This window comes from Alosa sapidissima, chromosome 22, assembly GCF_018492685.1.
Source record: "Alosa sapidissima isolate fAloSap1 chromosome 22, fAloSap1.pri, whole genome shotgun sequence".
Lineage (NCBI taxonomy): Eukaryota > Metazoa > Chordata > Actinopteri > Clupeiformes > Clupeidae > Alosa > Alosa sapidissima.
Window position 1 is genome coordinate 15,519,143 of NC_055978.1, and position 22,891 is coordinate 15,542,033.

General features: G+C 39.0%; 1 protein-coding gene across 3 annotated transcripts in view; it reads left to right on the forward strand.

Moving 5' to 3' along the window:
- Nucleotides 1-3,933: 3,933 nt before the first annotated feature.
- The window catches only part of LOC121697138, a 45,209-nt gene continuing 26,251 nt past the window's right edge, over nt 3,934-22,891 (forward strand). Inside the window, exons 1-7 of one of the 3 annotated variants that reach the window (XM_042078467.1) lie at nt 13,335-13,585; nt 17,896-18,234; nt 18,322-18,678; nt 18,771-18,866; nt 19,447-19,511; nt 19,803-19,907; nt 20,349-20,719. In XM_042078467.1, coding sequence (XP_041934401.1) covers nt 13,474-13,585; nt 17,896-18,234; nt 18,322-18,678; nt 18,771-18,866; nt 19,447-19,511; nt 19,803-19,907; nt 20,349-20,459 — 1,185 coding nt within the window. In that variant the 5' untranslated portion in view covers nt 13,335-13,473 and the 3' untranslated portion in view covers nt 20,460-20,719. Of the gene's footprint in view, nt 4,075-13,334; nt 13,586-17,895; nt 18,235-18,321; nt 18,679-18,770; nt 18,867-19,446; nt 19,512-19,802; nt 19,908-20,348; nt 20,720-22,891 lie in introns of those variants that run through there. The other 2 variants (XM_042078468.1, XM_042078466.1) reach the window with 2 other exon arrangements.

Below are 22,891 nucleotides of genomic sequence, written 5' to 3' on the forward strand. Positions count from 1 at the left end.
AGAACAACTTTTGGGGGGGAAATTTCTTGCAGCCCTGAATAATCTCAACTGAAACCAGGACCTGTTTTTACAGTTTATAATGCCTTTAGTTTCAGAAAATGGGTCTCTTTTGTCTTAAAAAAAAAAACAAAAAAACAAATTAGTCAAATATTTGTTGGGCTAGGGATTTTCTTTTCTTTGAGTTACTGATTTCCCTCAGTCTTGGCCAATCATGAGATTTTTGGCATCATTGTCATCATGGCATTCTGTTGTTGCTGTTATACATCATAGCTTACATTGTTTAGGCCTTATTTGACTGGACTAGAGATAGCTAAGTAGTGGTGGGAGGATAGTGAGACCCCTGAGAGATGTTTGCTTTAATGTGTTTTCCAGTTATTGCTAATGATTTCGGGGTAACACCCAAACTTATTTCCCCTGACAACCCAAACAACTTCAGAGATAGACCGGGAGCACACAACTATATCATCCTAGATAATTGCTCAGATATCCCACAAGCATCATTATGTTTGAAGCAGGTGTTCCCTTTCTAATGCTATTAGTGGCAAATAGAGAGTGTCTCCCCACACAAATTTGTGCGGGCCAAGTCCTTCACCAAAGTTCTGGAAAGTGCTTGATTATAAAGCAAAAATGTGCACACTCCATATACAGTAAGCCTATTGTGTTTATATAACTTCTATATATTTGGATTGATTTTTTTTTTTCAGTTGAAAGGGAATGTATCTACTGTAGGACTATAGGCACCAGTGCCACCATATCACAGAATGTAGGGAATGTATTTGTTTGTAAAGGTTTGGGAGAGAGAGACAGAAAGAGAGAGAGAGAGAGAGAGAGAGAGAGAGAGAGAGAGAGAGATAGAGAGTTCCCTCTAGTGGACAGTAACAGTTAATAGCCAACTGAAATATTTAGTCTTAGTTTCAATAGACATCTAAAATATTCAGACATTAAAAATTGAGCCGGATATGCAAGACACAGCTTTAATTTTGTACTCCATCAAGCTAAAGTATATTTCATAAATAATGTGAACATGATTGAATTGTATTACTAAACATGCAGTACATTTATCTATTGTACAGCATTTCTCCAAACTATCTGACAGACGACATTAATAAATTGAGATTTGCAAGTTATGAATATTTAATAGGAGCCATGGTGAATATTGCATCATATTGCACTGATAGGTATTTATTTAATTTTTTTGGTGGCACATTCATGGTTCAGTGCATGTAAGCCTACTACAGACAATTTTGACGTTTAAATATGTCTTGCATATTTGTATTTGTTCGTCTCCAGTTTATATCAGAAAGTGACAAATCTTCAAGAAAGGCCATCAATTGTGAAACGTCATCAACGCAGCTGGTTTCACATGGGAGGCAGCCAGTTGACATGTAATGCCAGGACCGACGACACATCGGCAGAAAACTGCCCGATGCGTCACCGGTTCCTCACTCCCCTCCACCAAGGCCATCCAATTTCCAACACCACCCCCGGAGGACCCGAGTGTAATAATTGTAGGAGCTATGTACCTTAACTGTACCTGGGCCTGCTGTGTGTGTGTTTGTGTGTGTGTGTGTGTGTGTGTGTGTGTGTGTGTGTGTGTGTGTGTGAGTGTCTGTGTGTGTGTCTATGTGTCTGTGCACCTGCAGGGGTGCCATCACTTGTGTGAAAGTAGTATTGCCAAATTTCTTGCAAAAAAATATGTTTCATGAGCACTTTCAAATAATTAATTTTGTGTTCCATAGTATAAGGCGTTTATGTACTATGTTGTTTCTGCAGGTTGAATAATATCTGAACCTGATGAGATCATCACCAGATCCCCAGGAGAGTCTTTTCTCCTGCTCTGCTCCTCTACTGACCTGCAGACTAAACCTGATGAGATTCAGTGGAATGGTCCTGGTGAAAACAAAAAGTTTTATAAGTTGACTGGAGATCTGAACCTATAGAAAAAAAGAAGCATTTCAGTGGTAGAGTCCAGACATTCAGCACTGTGTTGATTATCATCATCCTGCTGGTGGGTGTGCTGGGAACAGCTGCAGTCATCTACTGGAGATACAGAAGTAAACACATCAACATATACAAACCAAGGGGGCATTCCAAGAATGTAGATTACTGATAAGCTCAGCTACATTAAAGGTAGGGTAAGCAATGTTAAACGATTTCTAACACGTAACTACTAGTAATATTCAGAGAATATCTCCTCATGATCTGCTAGCTCTACATTATCTGAGAAGACTATTAAAAAATGGTGTTCTTACACAGCCCTAGCTCCATCAATTGGCAACAAACAAAGTGAGGGCAGCCAATAGCAAAACACATTGTGGAGTTTCTCAGGGAGCACTGAGGAGGATTGAGCTACCCGTCTGGTTTATTTAGTTTGGTCTTTGGTTCAAATATAATGTAAGTTAATGTAAAGTTGTCTTGGACAGAAGTCTGCTAAGAAACATAAACATAAACAAACGTGATGTCATCCAACATTGCTTACCCTACTTTTGACTCAGAATAAGTGGTAGACCTTTAAGTTTTAGGTTAGCCTTTGAGTTAATTTTACTAACCTAAGATTTTGGAATAGCCCTTTCAACACACAGATGACAACACATGCATATGCTGAATGACAGCTCATATACACATGACAATACATCCACATAACAAATCATGTATTACACACGCGTACACATAATAAGAATCTCACTAATTAAATATTATTATTATCCTGCCCTCTAAGAGAGAAGAAATGAACCCTCAGACAGCAGAGGGGAACACTCAGGGCAGGAACAAAAGAAGTGTGAAAGTTCCCTGCCCGCTACCCAACCATCACATCTCACATTTATGGTGCAGTGGTGGACAAGAGCTGCCATCCATGAGAACCAGATACACATTGCATCCTGAGAACAAACTAAATGTGACACTATAACAGTATAACAAATACCCGTACTCATAAACAGTCATGAATATAAAGTAGCTCAATCATTACCAATCCTATAAGAAACTGAAAGAAATGAAACAGTTCTGAAAGGTCTTCCTTTGTTATTTAATAACAATTTACATCAACATGAGAAAAGAATATATATAATATATGGATTAAGCCCAAACCTAGACTAAAAAGGAAATCTTCATCTACTGTAGGACTATAGGCACCAGTGCCACCATATCACCGACCTACGGCCTATCAGAGAGAGAACAGCAGGCCAGCAACGAACACAGGATGTTGAAGTCAGACAAAACCAGGTTTACTCTCCAGCGGAAGGAAAAAAAGCATAAACCATTACACTCAAACGTTATCTAAATGAACGTTCATTACTGCACACGTTCAGAGGTGACAGGTGATTAGAGGTTTATGACATCAAAAGCACACCACGCCTTTGCAACATACTATACAAAGACAACCCACCCACAGCACCTTAAAATATTTATTTGTGCAGTTTTTAAAATAGTCTAAACTTAAAGGAGTGGTAGAATGAAAATTATTGTATAATAAGTATTGTATATTTTTCTCTAATGTTCACATAGAAGGTATGCAAATTTGGTCTGTCAAACAAATGCTCAGATGTTAATTCCCATTTATAACCCTAGAATCAGACTGGAGAATAAAACGGTCCATTTGAGCAGATACTTAGCGCCCTCTTGTGGTTTTCTGACATCCACATGAATAATGACTTGCCACTTTCTCTCTCTCTCTCTCTCTCTCTCTCTCTCTCTCTCTCTCTCTCTCTCTCTCTCTCTCTCTCACACACACACACGCACACACACAATCACACACAGAGTTGTGATGAATATTAACTCTCCACAGCAAGGAAAAATGAGTAATATGCCAAGAGTCAGGCAGTAGAAGCTTGGGATGTTACTGTACTGTATAATACAGTGACTTTGTGTGTTTATGATTATTTTCTTTTTGCTTTGTGTAGAGATGTTTCTCTTTCTATGAGAGATGTGGAAGTGTGTCCATTTGAGAAGAGGAAGTAGCAAACATGCCTGGTATAGTCAGTGATGTTTGTGTGATTGTGTCTTTTGTGTCAAAACCTCCTCTGAAGATGAAGCTCTGCCTCAGTGTGCTTTACACAGCTCTGCAAGTCACTGTTGGTGAGTTCTAATATTTCATATCATACTGAGAGTGTGTGTGTGTGTGTGTGTGTGTGTGTGTGTGTGTGTGTGTGTGTATGTGTGTGTGTGTGTGTGATGGATGGAAAGTATGTTTTTAAATATTTAAATCATACACATGTAGCCTGTATCGTGTGTGTTACATGATCAATCGTGTGGGTCATAATTGCTGTAATAATGATTACACTGTCTATGTCATAGGTATGCACTGTACTGGTCTATCTGTAATGTCCTTTTATAGTGTGTATCTGTAATATCCCTTTATTCTAGGTTGCCTCTGGCTATCAACAGATGAGAATTGGTCCAGTTATTTATTGACAAATAAAACGGAGTTTATCTAAGGAGTGCTGTCCCATCAAATAAACAAACAAATGGAGGGTGGGTGGGAAGGTGTGGGAGCTGGGCAGTAGGACTTCCATAAAGCAATTTCAATTTGCACAATTTTTAAAAGCAGCACTGAAGTGTCTTGTTTGTGAACTTGAAAGCATGTTTCATTAAAGAAGCACTATGCAGGTCTGGTAATTCCTTCGCTGTTTCTGGGTTTTTTCGCCAGATTTGGGCTCGCATTTGTCACTACACAGCTCCCCCTGCAGCTTCGGAATACAAATCAGGCGACATTCGAAGGCCGATCTAGATATCTAAATACACAACGAGAACCTGCATGGATTCAGAACGCAAACATGTTTGGTAGCAAGAGACTGCTACGCTAAACCCCCACTAGCTAGCGAGCTAGCCATCAAGAAACCAAGCTAAACACATACAGGGTTCACAATAAAATGTTCAAGCAAACACATTGTTCAAGAGACTATCAAACCACATTACAAAGACGAAGTTCACCCAAGGGTAGGCTACTTACAATTTCAAGCAACAAAGCCAAGTCGGCATCCGTTTTGCAGTCTTCAGAGTCTCTTACTTGACGGCATTGCTCAAAAGCTCGCCCTATGTTCACTCGTGTCTGGTCTCTTTTTTTGTCAAATTCCTTTTTCTTCTTCCTCTGTTAATCCGACAGTCGCTTCTTGGGTCTCTTATTTGTCGATTAATCCATTGCTTTTCAACTGGCTGTTTATATCTAGCCGGTCCCATGTTTGGGGGTGTGTCTGCTGTAAAGCATTTTCGAAACTATTGTATCCGGATTTACCCGGACCGGGTCCAGAAAGTTGCATATTCGTTTTTTCTGCGGAGAAGCGATAGGGGGAGACGAAGCACCCACCAAACGACCCAGGAAGTGTTGTAGAACCATCAGAACCACTCTCAACCTGCATAATTAAGGTCATTTTGCTAAAATTGTTACATAGTGCTTCTTTAAAACAAAAGCAATGATCTAGAAATGCCTGGTACAGCGCAACCTGGTACAGCGTCTGGAATAGACGCCTAATAGGCTAGATTATGCTTTCTAGTGTTTGACACAACATCATTAATAAATAAATAAATAACAGTGTCCATAAAACCATTTCAACGCAGTAACGCAAAAGTATTGTAACAAGTTACTTTCCATAGAGAGTAATAAAGTAATGTAAGGATTAGGCTATATTTTTTCAAGTATGCCATCATATTCTCCACTCTCTCGAGGTGGCTTGGATGATGTGTACTGTAAGCCTAGATGATTTCATCTTCTGCATAAAGTTGACAACCTGCATCTGGACAACTTATCTGCATATAGATAAACTAAAGATTGTAGTATACATTCTCAGAATGAAGATTGTGGAAATAAAACACAATTTTGTATAAAACAATTTTTGTTTTATTTTGGGGCATATACAGTATGTTTGTTGTCCTGTGTGTAAATAGCCTCCTATGACATTAGTCCCTGGGGTGTTAAGGAGAATTACAGGCAATCATTTTGCTCAGGAATATCTCACTGAAAAGAAATATATATTGCATGAGCACTATCAAATCACTCATTTTGTGTTCCATAATATAAGGTGTGTTTGTGTACTATGTTGTTTCTGCAGGTTGTGTAATATCTGAACCAAATTATGAGACCATCACCAGATCCCCAGGAGAGTCTGTTCTCCTGCTCTGCTCCTGCACTGACCTGCAGACTAAACCTGATGAGATTCAGGGCGGCTGATAACACGAAAGAATTTTATGAGTTGACTGGAGATTTGAACCCAGAAGAAATGAAGCGTTACAGTGGTAGAGTCCAGACATTCAGTGACAGTTCTCCAGGAAACGCATCTCTGCTTCTATCTAGCCTGACTGAAGAGGACCAGGGAGTATACATGTGTGAGATTGAAAGCAATGAACATATGAGACTCAGAACAATCACACTCATAGTTAAAGGTAAACCAGCTATATACTGTATGTAACTATAACATTTAAAGATTGCATGATTATTCATCTTCTAATAACTTCTGAAGTTACTCTGTAATTGTTCACCATGCAGGTCGTTCCAGCATCACAAAACTTCCTAGCATGCATTTCTTCATTTGCTTGGCTGTTTCTGTGCTGTTTGTGATGGTGGGAGCAGCTGCAGTCATCTGCTCTTCATTTAGAGGTAAACAAACATGAGACACACATTACACACACACGCATTCACAATAGGCTGCAAGGTATTAAACCCATGATTTTGATGTTGTTAATATACTACGCTGTGAAAACTAATATTCTGACTCCGTACTGTATCCACAGCAGGGCTTGAAAACTAAATTATTTTTCAAACGTTCCGTTCCGAACGGTTCAGGTAGGCCTATGTTTAACGTTTTCGTTCTTGCATGCAGGGATGGATTACTGCACGAGCCTACCGGGCCCAGGCCCAGGGGCCCAAGGGGTCAGGGGGCCCTGAAGCCCAAGCCTTTGCATGGAATTATTGCCTCAATATCAACAAATCAGGATGTAGGCTATGAATCTGATTGAATTTAGTATTGGCCATCCCCAAAATGCACCAGAATACAGGAAATCACATCAAACAAATGAAACATTTTCTGGGGGAGGACCCCCAACCCCCCCTCCCACATATATGACAATAAGTGGGGGGCCCTTAATACATCTGGGCCCAGGGGCCCGGAAGTTCATAATCCGCCCCTGCTTGCATGCGTTCCGCCACCAACATATCGGTCCTGAACCGGTTCGGAACGCAAAATATCGTTTGTTCTTAAAGTTGCGGCAGTGTTTGGCGGGCCTATTTTGTGGACTTTACCTTAGAATAGACGTACTCATTATTTCCCCTTCATTTAGCCTATACCGTAGCTATGCCCAAAAATAATAAATCACAGGCGGCATCCAAAAACATTCAGATGGGCTATCCATCCCATAGCCTACAGACTTACTGTAGGCCTAACCTATGCCTATAAATAATTTCTTATCAAAAATATTTCTGGATACGTGCTAAACTCCTTACCTGGTTGTAGCCTAAGTTTTATCCATATGGAGATCTTCAAAGGCTTGCGCTATAATTCCAACCCTGTTAATAAACGAACCTGTCTGTTGCTGACAAGGCCTATCTCAAATTTCCCGTTTAACTCTTCTACATAGAATAGGCTATAATTGCGCAAACATTTCAAATCCCGACTTTAAAACGACAAGGCGTGGACAGGCAAAATAGGCTATTACGCATAGGCTACAAACAATTTCCAAATCAGTTTCAGTAGCCTACGCTACGAGCTGGCCTAAGATCCGAAGTGGCAGACAGATAGGTTACATTACAACAGCATGACAAAATATACACATTTGGACCAAAGGTCCATTTATTCGTTTTTTTTTTCAAACTGCAGAAATCAAATTATTAGGCTGTTATATAGAGAACGAAAAAAAAAACGTTATGAACCGGATTTCAGAATAACGTTTCTGTTCCGGAACAGTTGAAGACCATTTTGTTTTCGTTTCCGTTTCCGCTCCTCGTAAAATTCCGTAAAATTCCGTTCGTTTTCGTTTTTCGTTTTCGTTCCTTGAGCAAAATAGCAAGAGGGGGCCAAACAGCATGAAAACAAAGATGACATGAGGTCAGTTACAGTATGATGTGGTTGCATTTCTGTTTTCATATATAGTTTGATAACTAGAGACGCTATCATTTACATTGAGACATTAGTCATTAATGTATTCTCTCCCTAGTATGTGATGAACTCTGTTGGAGTGGACAGTAACCCAGCTTGACCAACAGGCTACAGACTTGGACACAACAAACATTCTGAATATCTAAGCTTCAAACTGTACTTAATGCTCATGTGATCCAGTAAGAGCTGATTACTACAGTATGTACTGTATTTAGTTATGTACACACACATGCTTTATGCAAACAACTTATATTATTATTTTCAGGCACTTGTTCGTGACAAAGTGATAATCACCCACCTACAGTACAATGTATTCCTTTAGCATATGCTTTAGATCTGTTTTGAGGATGAATAAATATGCATTTCGACTATGATTCAACTATTTAGATAAGTTAGCTTTACCTAAAATGGTAAATGGATACCAGATTCTCCACTAGCCACACTCACTCCTCACTCTCCTGAGTTCCCTGCCTGATTGACCTGCACCTGTGTCCAATCAGACTCTCTCCTGATTTAAACCCCGTCTCCTCTCGTCTGTCTGCTCTCATCTCGGATGGCACAAAGGACACCTGAGTGTGTCGTCTCCTCAGCCGGACTCCTCTACCCAGAAGATTCCTGGTCTTCCTCTCCTACTTCACCCCGACACCTGCTCCTGCATCTTCCTGGTCTCCTCCTGTGTGTGTCAACCCCTCTGGACCCTGTTTAGTTATGTTTTCAGATATTTTGTGTGTTGATAGATAGATAGATAGATACTTTATTGATCCCCAGGGGAAATTCAAGAGCAATCAAAACTGGACTCTTCAGTTACTCGTTAAAACCTTGGATGTGTGTTTGTGCTCGAGCTGTAAAACCCGCAAGGGCTACGTACTTCTCGGTTTGCTCGTTTCAAATCAGTGCCGGTTCAGACCTCCATGTGGCCCTAAGCAAAATCCTGCTAAGGGGTCCTCCTACCTGAACTCTGAGCGCGAAAATTGAACCATTTTTTACAGTATCGTCTGACACCTCAGTGCTCCCAATACAATCATCCCACCCCATTTTGGATGTCTATGGAAGTTACCAAATATAGTGTTTTTCCCTATAAAGGACTAGGAGAAAGAAACATAATTGTGTGTGAATCACCTTCACACAGCAATAAATGCCCAGTTTCAGTGTCTGGGCTGTTTGCTTTTGATGCTTGCTGTACATATCCCCTTGCAAAAAATAACTATAATGTGGACTTTAAAGCCCCACAAGTGTAACTACAAACTGATCACACTTGAAACGGATGTGGCAAATATAAGACTTAGTATACTGGTCTGAAGAGTCAGTGATGTTTGTGTGACTGTGTCTTTCAAGTATAACAACTCTTCTGAAAATGAAGTTTTGCTTCTGTTTGCTCTACACAGCTCTGCATGTTGCTTTTGGTGAGTTCTAATAGTTAGTTTTTCTCGTTTGCTTTGATGCACTTAATGAAACTGGATCCACTTGATCTTGAGCTTTACCTTCTTAGCACAGCAGAAGTCATCTCTTGCAAATGATTTAACAAATTTTCATTGGTTTCACTAATGTTTCACATCCTTTTTCAAAACATGTAACACAGTTCTCATACAAAGACTCCAAACTCCATTGGATTAACTGTGTGTAACAAATGGAAAACATTTATCCACAGCTAATAGATATTGCTTGCAAACTTATGAACTTATAATGTCAATGTGTGAATCTCCTTTGCACAATTCTTCAATCAGCAATCATTCATTATCCATAAGAGATCCCATGTCTGTTCTGTGTTGCTATTTAGAAGTATGAATCTAAGGCACTGTATTGCCTATTTGGTGAAGAAAACAGTACAAAAGTCCAGGTGTTTACTCTATTTCAATGAAAAATGACAAGTTGTAGTTCAGTGTATAAAATGTGTCTTGTCCAGGTGCAATGGTAGTTACATCTTGGGAGGAATGAATACAATACATTCCAGATTCAATACATTTTGTCTTTCCATAGTTTTTCTGATACAAGAAAAAAAATGGCACAGACATAGCAAAAAATAAGGCTGAAACTCCTCATTTTGAGAACGGTGTTTTGCATTTGTTGGGCAGTGTGTAATGATTGATTGAAAGTGAACAGTGATTTGACTACAGTACAAGTTGTGTTGTTTGATGGCAAAATCTGCTTTTGCTGTGTGTTTTAAATGTTTTAAGTATAAGTATATATACTCTTTTGATCCCGTGAGGGAAATTTGGTCTGCATTTATCCCAATCCGTGAATTAGTGAAACACACTCGGCACACAGTGAACACACAGTGAGGTAAAGCACATCCCGGTGTTACATGGCAACTGGCTCCCATGTTAAAACTGCTTAACAAAAATGATGATTTCTCAAAATGATGATTTCTCAAAATGAATTTCAAGTTTTTGCCTGAAATTGCACTGTGCCTATTTACAAGAGCATTGTGCCCACCTCTTCTGGGGCCTACCATCAAATGTTGGACCTCTATAGAAAGCTGAGAACCTCTAGTTTTCGTAGGAAACAGTCAAAATAAATGTGTGATGTACTCACAAAGAGTTAGAGAGGCTAGAATATAGTTTTTTCTTTCTGACGGATTACAAGCATTTCTGAACTGACCACATTTCAGCCCTCTAGGTCTCTTGATATCCCTTAGAAACACAACTGAGCCCTAGCACCAGGTCTTGTGAAGTTGTGTGCAAAAGTAGATCAATATAGAATGAAAATATGAGTGCTTTAGACTATTATTTGCCAAGGTATGCCCATGCGTTTTGTAAAATGCCTATGGATACTCCCCATAGGACTTTTTGTTATCCAAAATGCATACTGACAATCAAATGCTTACTGCACATGAACCCCTTTGTGTAGAAGCATAATCCTGGTCTCAAATGAAAGGTAACACTTTGAGGTTTCATACTTGTATTTGGATTATACTTCAGGGGTTCTGATATGGAATGACTACACTAAATATGGAATGATTACAAAAATGTCTCTATTTTTGCATTTACTTTGTTAGTTCAATGAGTGTGTATAAGAGACTATACATCTGTACAACTAATATTGGATAACACAACATGAAGATTCAATTTCTATGGATTCTTGTGAATATTTCAGTACCCAATATGTTGCATCTACTTATTGTGCTGCAGCTACACTGCAGCCAGAAGTCAGGGTAGCACCAAAAGCGGAAGGGGGGGAGGGGGGCATTTTGGATCAAATTTAATTGTGACATAATAAGATTAATCTGAGAATGTAAAGCACTATACAGATTGTACATGAAAAAAATTGTCATTTTTGGATTCCCAAGTAGAGTCAAAGCTTTGAAATGGTGTATAACATTACTATGCTACATAGCAATATGGTGCATACAATTGATTTAGAATGTTGGGGGGAGGGGGGTAACCGTCCCGCCGGCGGGACACTGAAAATTATGTGGTACTGGCTGCGTTGATGACGTTTCATGATTGATGACGAGTCTTTGACAGATGTGGCCGCTTGCAGATTTGTCACTTTCTGATATACTAGAGACGCACACAAATATGCATGACATGTTTAAAAGTCAAAATTGTATGTAGTACTACAGGCACTGGACCATGAAAATGCCACCCAAAAAACAAACACCTAAATAAACTCCACGTGGGTATCGATCCACGAATAAATTGAACTGTTTGTTTGGTAATCAGACGTCTATCCACTTGCGCCACGAACCAGCTGATGGCACTCACAGAAATTGACTTCAGTTGTATGATTAAAAGAAGTCAGCTAACGTTATTATGACTGCCGCGCAGCGAAGTGGCGGTCATATAGGTATAGTCAGATTTTTTTTTTTTTTTTTTTTTTTTCCCCCGCATGTCCAAATTTCCGTCAAGGATTCCCGGGACACTGAAAGACCAGGGTAGACGAAACTTGTTGGGCATGTAACCCCATATGGATAGCATGGAACCATCGTTTTTCGTTTTGATCTGTAGCCCCCCCACTGGACTGCACCCCCCGAAAGGAGGGTAGGGCACACACAGTTTTCTGTGAATATCTCGAGAACCGTAAGGTTTAGGAGGACCATTTTTTTTGGTATGTTGATCTTAAGGGGCCATGTCAACCCATTCCATAACCACTCATTTCATGTATAGCGTCACCTAGTTAAACACAAAAAAGTAAAAATGAGGTGTTGTAATCGCAGGTATCTGTGACCTAACATAGTCAAAACTGCACGAAATTGGAAGTGTAGGATCATTATGACACCCTCTGAATGCACGTCAAGTTTCGTGGAATTCCGTTCATGGGGGGCCACACAATAAATTAATTTATGTTAGAATTGTCTGTAGAGGCACATGAACATGAACGTCAGCAAATAAATCAAATAAAAATGTTTTGCCTAATTGTGTATCCTTTTGTCCAGCCTATTCTTTTAAGAATTCAGTTCATGAAACACAGGCATTGAAACGCACACAGCAATGGGCAGGAGAACGAGAAGTCTATAACGTGTCCATATTTTACACAAAATTTGCGCACAGGGAGAGTCAAAACTCTTTAGGCTTATTAACGTTAATGTTGCTAACACGTAAACATGGGTTTGATGTTTTTTTTTTGATACTTTACTTCCCAATTTTTAAGTTAGTGCTTCTCCTGTGGCGCAACAGGTTCATGCCTATAAATTGCTTTATCACGCCTGAGCAGTTTCTGTGGAGTTTTACCGACAAATGGTATTTCAAGGTAATTGGTAACTGGGGTGAAGCTGAGAAGAAGTGTTACAGTGGTAGAGGGCAGATATTCAATGTATGTGTTCAAAAGTCATTAGTCCTTTTGGTTCTGTCTCTAGGAAATGACTACTGTAGTCAATAGGGGCTCAGCCAGACCTGCAGCCAGAGATACACACACACACTCAGGAGATCACAGAAGATTCCAGTGTAAAAGCAGGAGTACGACCAACCAGACCTCACAAAACAAAACGCACACAGCCACATCAGCCACACGTTACAATGTTGCTATGCTATGTCATCTGTCAGATTGCAAATTTGTTGCTCCGATCCAATGTGACCGTTCATTTAAACCTCACAAAGAGTTTGGCAAATTAATATGCAAGCATAAGGGAAGTTCAGAAACTGGTGTCAATGGGATGCTTTCCAAACGGACCTGCTGGTTAGGTTCACCCAGGCACCAAGGAAACTGTTTTTTAAGCTGATGATGATGCAACTGATGAACACTGTAGAGGAAGTTGCTACATTTCAACCAAGTCCAAGTAGAGAACTGAAAGTAGCATATCTCTCATTTACACAGTTATCACCTCAGAGAAAAGAAGTGTTAAGAAGATTTTAGTAAAGAAGATTTTAGTGAAAGCTATCTGCCATCAGAGGAATCAAGGTGAAAATGAACAACCAAGAGAACCCAGAAGTGTGAAGAGGAAGTAGGAAACATGTCTGATATAGTCAGTGATTTTTGTGTGATTGTGTCTTTTGTGTCAAAACCTCCTCTGAAGATGAAGCTCTGCCTCAGTGTGCTTTACGCAGCTCTGCACATCACTGTTGGTGAGTTCTAATATTTCAGACTGAGAGTGTGCAGGTGTGTCTATGTCTAATAGATGGAAAGTATGTTTTAATACAGTAGATTTGGATCATACACACGTAGACTATATTGTGCGTGATCAATCGAGAGGGTTATGAGCCTCTTCATAAAAAGCTTTAGGATTTTGCTCTTGTATTTTTACATGAAGTCTGAGGAAAAGTTATTTAATGATGAGTAAAATGAGTGGGTTTATCTGAAGTAACCTATCCACACATGCTGCTCCACTCATATGGACATAGCAGCATATTTATGAATGTTCAAAACAGAACTGTTTTCAAATAGTACAGCCTTCAGCTTTCTTTCATCTTTATTTAGGAAATGTTGGATTTCATCAATGTTTATCCTTATGTGCAATTTATGTGAAATGTACAATGTGGATTAAATAAGTCGGCAGTTTCATGCAGCTTGAACAAATTGGCACTATTTGCACCCAGGTGTCAATAGCCAATAATGCTACCCAGAGGGGATACACCTGGGTGTACATAGCATGGTAGATACAAACACCCTGGTGTTTGCAGCAATGCTATTTACTCCCAGGGACATACAATATGCATTATGCAATAGTATTTAGCATCAGAGTCTTGATCTGCTGCAGGAAGGACAACGATGAGGAGGTGTGCTACTTGCTAGACATCATGGCTCTGGGGCCAAACTGTTAATATATTCATTTAATATATGCATTTAAAGACCAATTTATATTAATTTGCACAGATTGGAGGGATAATTACTCTCTAACTACTTATAGATTCCAGCTCGTTTCTTGCCTTTGTGTAGTGCATTTTCTTAGTGTGTTCAATACTTTTTTCCTGTGCCATTCCACTTTTTTTACTCATAACTCTACTTATGGACATTAATGTTTGGATTTTTTTTATGTGTGTGGATTACATAAGTTAATACTAATGTTTGGTGATAATTTCATGTGAATAGCCTCATTGGAAGTATACTTACTGAAAAAAATGTTGGCCTGTTCAATACTTATTCTCCCCGCTGTAGATGTGATAGTGATGCCACTGAACCGCTTTTTGTCCATTATTTCCAGTGTCTGGTTCTATAAAGATACCAGGTATCTACAGTAATTCAATTGTAGAATACTCGACCCCAGAATGTTATACAGTATGACAAATAAGAGAAAATCATTAAATGCGTACTTAACTGGGCTGCCTGAGAGGGTATATAATACCTGATTCATTTGAAGCAGTTTTTGAGATTTTTTATTTTTTGAGAATTTCAGTTATGAGTCTGTAAGTTGAATGCCAAAAACTTAGACAGGAGAATAAGAGAGATAACAAACCAGAGATTGTAGATATTCGTTGATCATCATGAATCATGAAAATAAAACACAACTCTCATTCTAAATGTTATCAAAACATATTTTAATCCCAAAACTTTATGAAACTAGATGTACCGCAGAGCGGTACAAAATATGACCGCCGCCCAGTCCAGCACATTTTTTCCACAAAAATAAATCACGCTGAAAGGCCTATATGATGCTAACTGTCTCACTAAATTGCATTATCCACACTCAATTCTCACTGGTATCTGCTAGACAACAAGTACCAAAACATGATTAGTTCATAGATTTCACATGTAAAATTCATTTTATACAACCCCACCTCCATCTTGCCTGTTCATAATTCTGAGAAATTCTTGAATTGTGTGCATGTGTGCATGTACATGTACATGTTTATGTTATGTGTGTGGGTGTGTGTGTGTGTGTGTGTGTGCGTGCTTGTGTGTGTGCCTGCGTATGTGCCTGTGCATGCAAGCGTACATATGTCTACTGTGTGAGTATGTGTCATACGTATGATTACTGTGAATGTATGTGTGTGTGTGTGTATCTGTTTGTGCACATGTGTGCACATGAAATGGGTTAACATGACCCCTGGAGGCAAACATACGGAAAAAAATGGTCATCCTAGTCCCTACAGTTCTCAAGGTATTCACAGAGAACTGTGTCTGCCCTACCGTCCTTTCGGGGGGTCCAGTCCAGCGGGGGGGCTACAGATCAAAACAAAAAACGACGGTTCTTTCAGTGTCCCGGGAATCCTTGTTGGTGTACGTCACTAAATGTACACATACATTATTTTATTGTAAGGCCCCCCATGAACGAAAGTACACAAAACTTGGCATGCATTCGGAGGGTGTCATAATGATCCTACACTTTTAATTTTGTGCAGTTTTGACCTTGTCAGCCAGAGATATTGTGATGAAAACACCTCATTTTTTGCTTTTTAATTTTTAACTAGGTGGCGCTATACATGAAATAAGGGTAACACTTTATAATAACTACACACAATTCATCATTTATTAAGCCTTCGTTACTTATTAGTTAATGGTTTGTTCATCATTAGTAATTTCTAATTTATCATCAGTAAAGCATTTGTTCACACAGTTATACATAGTTTGTTCATAGTAAATAAGCCTAAATCTAAAATATGTTTATACATTATTGTTAATACTTAATACATTATGCAAAAATGTTTTTGATTAAGTAATATTTTCATTATTTAACGGTTGTTACATACACATGCACTAATGATTAGTTAGGGTGAGGATATATATTTTATAAACCACTTCCTAATACTATAATTCATAATTAACTCAGAAGTTACAAGTGGTTAGTTAATGCTTTTTTGCGAGCTCGTCTAAAGTGAGGACGTTTTATGCCTCGCAACACATTTACAAATGAGTTATAAAGTTTACACTTGCATTTATTCATTTAGCCGACACTTTCACCCAAAGCGACTTACACGTCAATGAAATTAAAGGGCAAGGCCACATTGGTGGACGCCGGGGTTTGAACCCCCAACTTTATGGGTTACTGCATATTAACCCTGCTCCCTATCCACTACACTACCTCTGCCCAGTGGTATTATAACAGTAAATTCAAAAATATAATATAAATATGTGTGTTTACTATGAACAAACCATTTTTAACTGTGTGTAAACCTGATTTACAGATGAGAATTAATGTAGGAATAATGCTTTACAAACGAAGAATACAGCATTTAATAATAGTTTACAGATGTTTAATAGCAGTGTGTAGTAGAAGATAACAGAAACTCTTGCATAATTGTGGGCATTTCTATCTGGGCCAAGGTAGTGTAGTGGATAAGGAGCTAGACCAGCATGCAGTAGCCTGAAAAGTTGGGGGTTTGATTCCCGGCTTTCACTGTTATGTCAATGTGTATGTCACTTGTCTGCTAAATGAATGAATGTGAATGTAATCTTTACAACTCATTTGAAAATGTGTTGCAAGGCATAGAAAGTCCTCACTTTAGGTAAGCTCACAAAATATCATTAACTAACCACTTGTAACTCCTGAGTTAATCATGAATTATAGTATTAGGAAGTGGTTTATAAAATATGTATCCTTACCCTAACTAATCATTAGTGCATGTGTATGTAACAACTGTTAAATACTAGAAATATTACTTCATCAACAAAATATTATTGCATAATTTATTAAGTATTAACAATAATTCATGAACATATTTTAGATATAGGCTTATTTACTATGTGCAAACCATTTATAACTGTGTGTACAAATACTTTATTTATGAGAATTAACATAGGAACAATGCTTAACAAATGATGAACAAAGCATTTTGTAATAGTTTGCAACTGGTTTATAATAAGAAAATGATTTCATTAAGTGGTTGTTTCATTACTTATTAAGTATAAATCATGTACTTACAAACATATTTTTTGGATAGGCTTATTTACTATGAACAAACCATTTATAATTGTGTGAACGAATGCTTTACTGATGATAAATTATGTATGAACAAGAAATTACTAATGATGAACAAACCATTAACTAATAAGTAACAAAGGCTTAATAAATGATGAATTGTGTGTAGTTATTATAAAGTGTTACCGAAATAAGTGGTAATGGGATGGGTTGACATGCCCCCTTAAGACCAACATTAAGTGTTCAGTGTCCCAGGAATCCTTGACGGATATTTGGGCATGAGAAAAAAAAAAAAAAAAAATCTGACTAAACCTATATGACCGCCGCTTCGCTGCGCGGCGGTCATAAATATTACGCTTCCTTGCTACATTTGTACACTACATTTGTTGCCCTGGGTGCAAATAGCCCCCTATATCCTATTAGTACCTGGGTGCATGTCAGTTAAGGTGAATTGCAGGCAATCATTTTGCTCAGGAGTGCGTCGCTGCAAAAAAAAACAATGTTTCATGGGCACTATCAAATCACTCATTTTGTGTTCCATAATATAAGGTGTGTTTGTGTACCATGTTGTTTCCGCAGGTTGTACAATATCTGATCCGAAACATGAGACCATCACCAGATCCCCAGGAGAGTCTGTTCTCCTGCTCTGCTCCTGTACTGACCTGCAGACTAAACCTTATGAGATTCGGTGGAGAGGTCCTATTGATAACAAGAAAGAGTTTTATAAGTTGACTGGAAATCTGAAACCAAAAGTAAAGAAGCGTTACCGTGTTAGAGTCCAGACATTCAGTGACACTTCTCCAGGAAACGCATCCCTGCTTCTGTCTAACCTGACTGAAGAGGACCAGGGAGAATACATGTGTGTGATCGAAACCAATAGTAGAGGAGGAATCAGAATAATCACACTCATCATAAAAAGTAATCATTTTCATTTATATGTAGCCTTTTGTCTAATCATCATGTCATAATATAAAGTGTCACTGTCTGAGGTTTTCTCATGAGCAGGAGAAGGAGCTGGAGATGATTGTATAATATCTGAACCTGAAAATGAGACCATCACCAGATCCCCAGGAGAGTCTGTTCTCCTACTCTGCTCCTGTACTGATCTGCAGACTAAACCTGATGAGATTAAGTGGAGAGGTCCTAATGATAACAAGAAAGAGTTTTATAAGTTGACTGGAGCTCTGAAACCAAAAGTAAAGAAGCGTTACAGAGGTAGAGTCCAGACATTCAGTGACTGTTCTCCAGGAAATGCATCCCTGCTTCTATCTAACCTGACTGAAGAGGACCAGGGAGAATACACGTGTGTGATCAAACGCAATGAAAGTGAAATATTCAAAAGGATCACACTCAATGTTAAAAGTAACCAGTTTTATTTCTATGTAAATTTTTGCCTAATTATCATGTTATATTATAATATAAAGTGTCACTGTCTGGGGTTTTCTCATGAGTAGGAGCATGGGCCGGACTCTTCAGCATTGTGTTGATTATCATCATCCTGCTGGTGGGCGTGCTGGGGACAGCTGCAGTCATCTACTGGAGATACAGAAGTAAACACATCAACATACTGTACACACCAGGGGGGCATTCCAAGAATGTAGATTACTGATAAGCCTGGATAAATTAAAGGTAGGGTGAGTGATGCTAAGCTATTTCTAACACGTAACTATTAGTAACATTCAGCGAATATCTCCTCACAATCTGCTAGCTCTACATTCTCTGAGAACACTACAAAAAATGGTTTTCGTACACAGCCCTGGCTACCTGAAGTGAAAACAAACAAAGTGGGGGCAGCCTGTGTCCCAAACAATAACAAAACACTGTGTAGAGTTTCTCAGGGAGCAAGTTATCTTGGACATAAGTCTGCAAAGAAACATGAACAAAAACAAACATGACATCATCCAGCATCACTTACCCTACATTTGACTCAGAATAAGTGGTCGACCTTTAAGTTTTGAGTTAACCTTTGAGTTAATTGTAGTAACCCAGTTCCTTGGAATAGCCCCTTTAACAAAGAAATGACAACACATCACATGTACTGCATGACAGCTTATATACACATGATAATACATCCACATAACAAATAATGTACACATGATAACAAATATTATTATTATCCTGCCCTCTAAGAGAGAAGAAATGAACCCTCAGACAGCAGAGGGGAACACTCAGGGCAGGAACAACAGCGGAACGAGGTGAACATCTCCCTTACTAACTTACCATCACACACAGACACACACATGGACACAGACACGCACACGCACACACACACACACACACACACACACACACACACACACACATCCTGTGCTCTGAATGTAAGTTCTAAATGCAAATACAGGCATGAATAACAACAAAACATTTATTCTGGGTTTCTCAACAATATTTCAGCAGCACTGGAGTTAGAATGGTGGTGAAATTAGAGAATCAGCTACACTCATGTGCATGTGTTCAAAAGTCATTCACTCTGCTGTCTGTGTCTCTAGGATGTTACTTACACCACAGTAGTCCATGGGAACACAGCCAGAGCAGCACCCAGAGATGCCAACACTGAGGAGGCCACGGAATATGCCAGCATCAGAGCAGACGGAGTACGTATAAGTATTAGTATATACTCTTTTGAACCCTTGAGGGAAATTTGGTCTCTGCATTTATCCCAATCTGTGAATTAGTGAAACACACTGCACACAGTGAACACACAGTAAGGTGAAGTACACACTAATCCCGGCGCAGTGAGCTGCCTGAAACAACATCGGCGCTCGATGAGCAGTGAGGGGTTAGGTGCCTTGCTCAAGGGCACTTCAGCCATGGCCTACCGGTCGGGGTTCGAACCGACAACCCTCCGGTTACAAGTCCGAAGCACATGCACACACACACACACACACACACACACACACACACACACACACAACTACATGTACAAACAGATTTGTACACCTCCACTCAAATCATAAATTTGCATGTCCATCTGCACGCAGAGATGTGTGTCTGTGTGCATAAGTTGATTTTTACTTTATTGGATCTTTTAATAGGATGTGACCTACTCAACTGTCGACCATGGAAACAGAGCTAGACCACCCCCCAAAGAGATCAACACAGAGGAGAAGACGGAATATTCCAGCATTCGACTGGACAGAGCCTGACAAACAGAAGTAATGTGAGAAGTGGCGTCTGTCTTCCCCAACAGGCACAAAATGACTGAATGATTGTGACTAAATTATTTGGGGCTTGACTGTACTTGCCATTTAGGCCTATTCTTAATTAGTTTCTGTTTTTAACCAATCTTTTTGTTCATTTCATTGAAAATTCTGTAAAATTATGAGTTATTTATGATCACTGTGGAATCAAGAGTACATTAAATATAGTGTGCATATACAGAGACATGTCCTGAGAATAAAAGATTGAAGAGAGAAACATGGTTGTGTATATTAATATATGTGTGGGTCATTAACTACAGCCTGCTTACTTATAAACAGCTTTTGCCAGCTCATTGTGTTAGGAACATATACAAGCATGTGATAGTTTTTACATTTGCATTTATTCATTTAGCAGACTTTTCATCCAAAGTGACAATTCTATTACAAGGGACTACATTGTCCCCGGAGCAACTTGGGGTGAAGTGCCACTTAATTGAACACACACAGGAATTGAACCCACACGTTTCATGTCACATTTGGTGTCTTATTATAATCCAATGCCATGAGCTGGGGCCTTTATCTTATTAGCCCATAGCTTGGGAAATTAGCTTATTTGTCTTTGTTACAGCTGCTCTTAACCATAACATACAATGGAGGCAGATCACAGAATTAAGGTTAACCCAAAAATATTTTATTTAAAGTAATCAAAGATAATAAATATATGTATTTAAATGTCTAGGGGAAAGAAAGATAAATTAAATGTATGCATGCAATGCCTGTGTCAGTAATAGAAAATAAAGAGGGAGATAAAGAGATGGTGGAAGAGATAATATGCCCCAATGGCATCCAGTGCCCAAAATGAAAGATAGTGCCCAAACAGAGAGTGTGTAGAACCCCTTAAACTAATGCTGTTGACTTATGCCAGCAACCATTTCACTTTGATAATAAACTACATTTTGGTACAACATATATAGAGCAGGAACAACGGAATTTGGCTTAAGCAGTGAGGAGAAATTTTGTGCAAAGTGTCAGCCCCTAAGACTGTGACCCTTGTTTAATGTTGAATGTCAGAGTAATTACATTCCAAAACTTACCTTAATGATACTCTACAATTTATAAAGGAACACAGTTTAAAAAGAAAAACACAATATAGCAGATGGATTACACGAAAAGACTATTCGACGCTCGCTTCTTTTCTAAAACATATAATGGGCTACATTACATATTTCAGGCCACTAGATGGCGGCATTTCACTTCGGGCCTGTTTTGGATGTAAAAGCAAGCAGTGAAATTGCGTCATCTGATGGCCGTGCAGCGCAATAGCGCCATGAAATATTTAATTTAAAAGGAAATTACAGTAGAACTCTTGTTTTTTTCTTACTAATTATTCGTGTAATCCCTCTGATATATTGTGTTTTTCTTTTTAAACTTCGTTCCTTTATAAACTGTAATGTAATATGAAGATATGTTTTTGAATGTACAGTTATTATTACTCTGACAAGTAAGTGATAACGGCCACGTGACTCATGGAGAAGGGGAAATGCAAAGCACTCCCCGTCACGCAGCGGCAATTTTCTTCCTCCCAAGACTTCCTCCAAAGATTTTCCAAATTCTGTTATTTTTGCTGTAAATATGTTGTACGAAAATGTAGTTTGTTATCAAAGTGAAATGGTTGCTGGCATAAGTCAGCGGCGTTAGTTTGAGCACATAATTGAAGTTTTGTTTAAATCGGTAAATAGTGGTGGTGGTTGGGTACGCTTTGCTACTCTTTATTGGTCACCTGCATGCTTAGTGTGTTTCTTTGTAGCGTGTTTGTGTACACTCTTAATTGCGTGTTTGCACCACCCTTTGCTGTGCCTGTGTGTGACTATTTTTGCACAGGTAAATTGGTGTCTTTTCTGGGCGCTTTCCCTCCCTCCAGTGGCCCACCTGACACACAGACTTTCTAATGAGGAGACACAGCACTCCAAAAATCCTCCATTCATGGGTTTCATCAGGTCCTTTTCCACAGGTGTATTAATCAAGCACCATGCAGCCTGCATTGATAATCAAGGTGCTTGATTTTATACACCTGTGGAAAGGGACCTGATGAAACCCATGAATAGAAATGCATGGGGTTAGTTTGTAACGCCAATATGGCCGTTGTATACACATGTCCCACCCCTTCCTCGGCAAAACGTCGACATGTCAATACATTGAGCCAATCATGTGGTGTGATGAGAATATATTGAGCCAATCATATGGTGTGTTTTGAAGACATCGTGCCAATCATGTGTTGTGAAATCGGATGCCCTATGAGTGCCCAAAAAGCGTTGCAATATGGCCGCCGAGTGGAGGGACTTGCTTAAAAGGACTTTGGTATAGTATAGCATTTCTTGCCCCTTTTTACACAAGACACATAGGCTATATCTGCCTGTAAACTGTTGTGACTGTGCTTA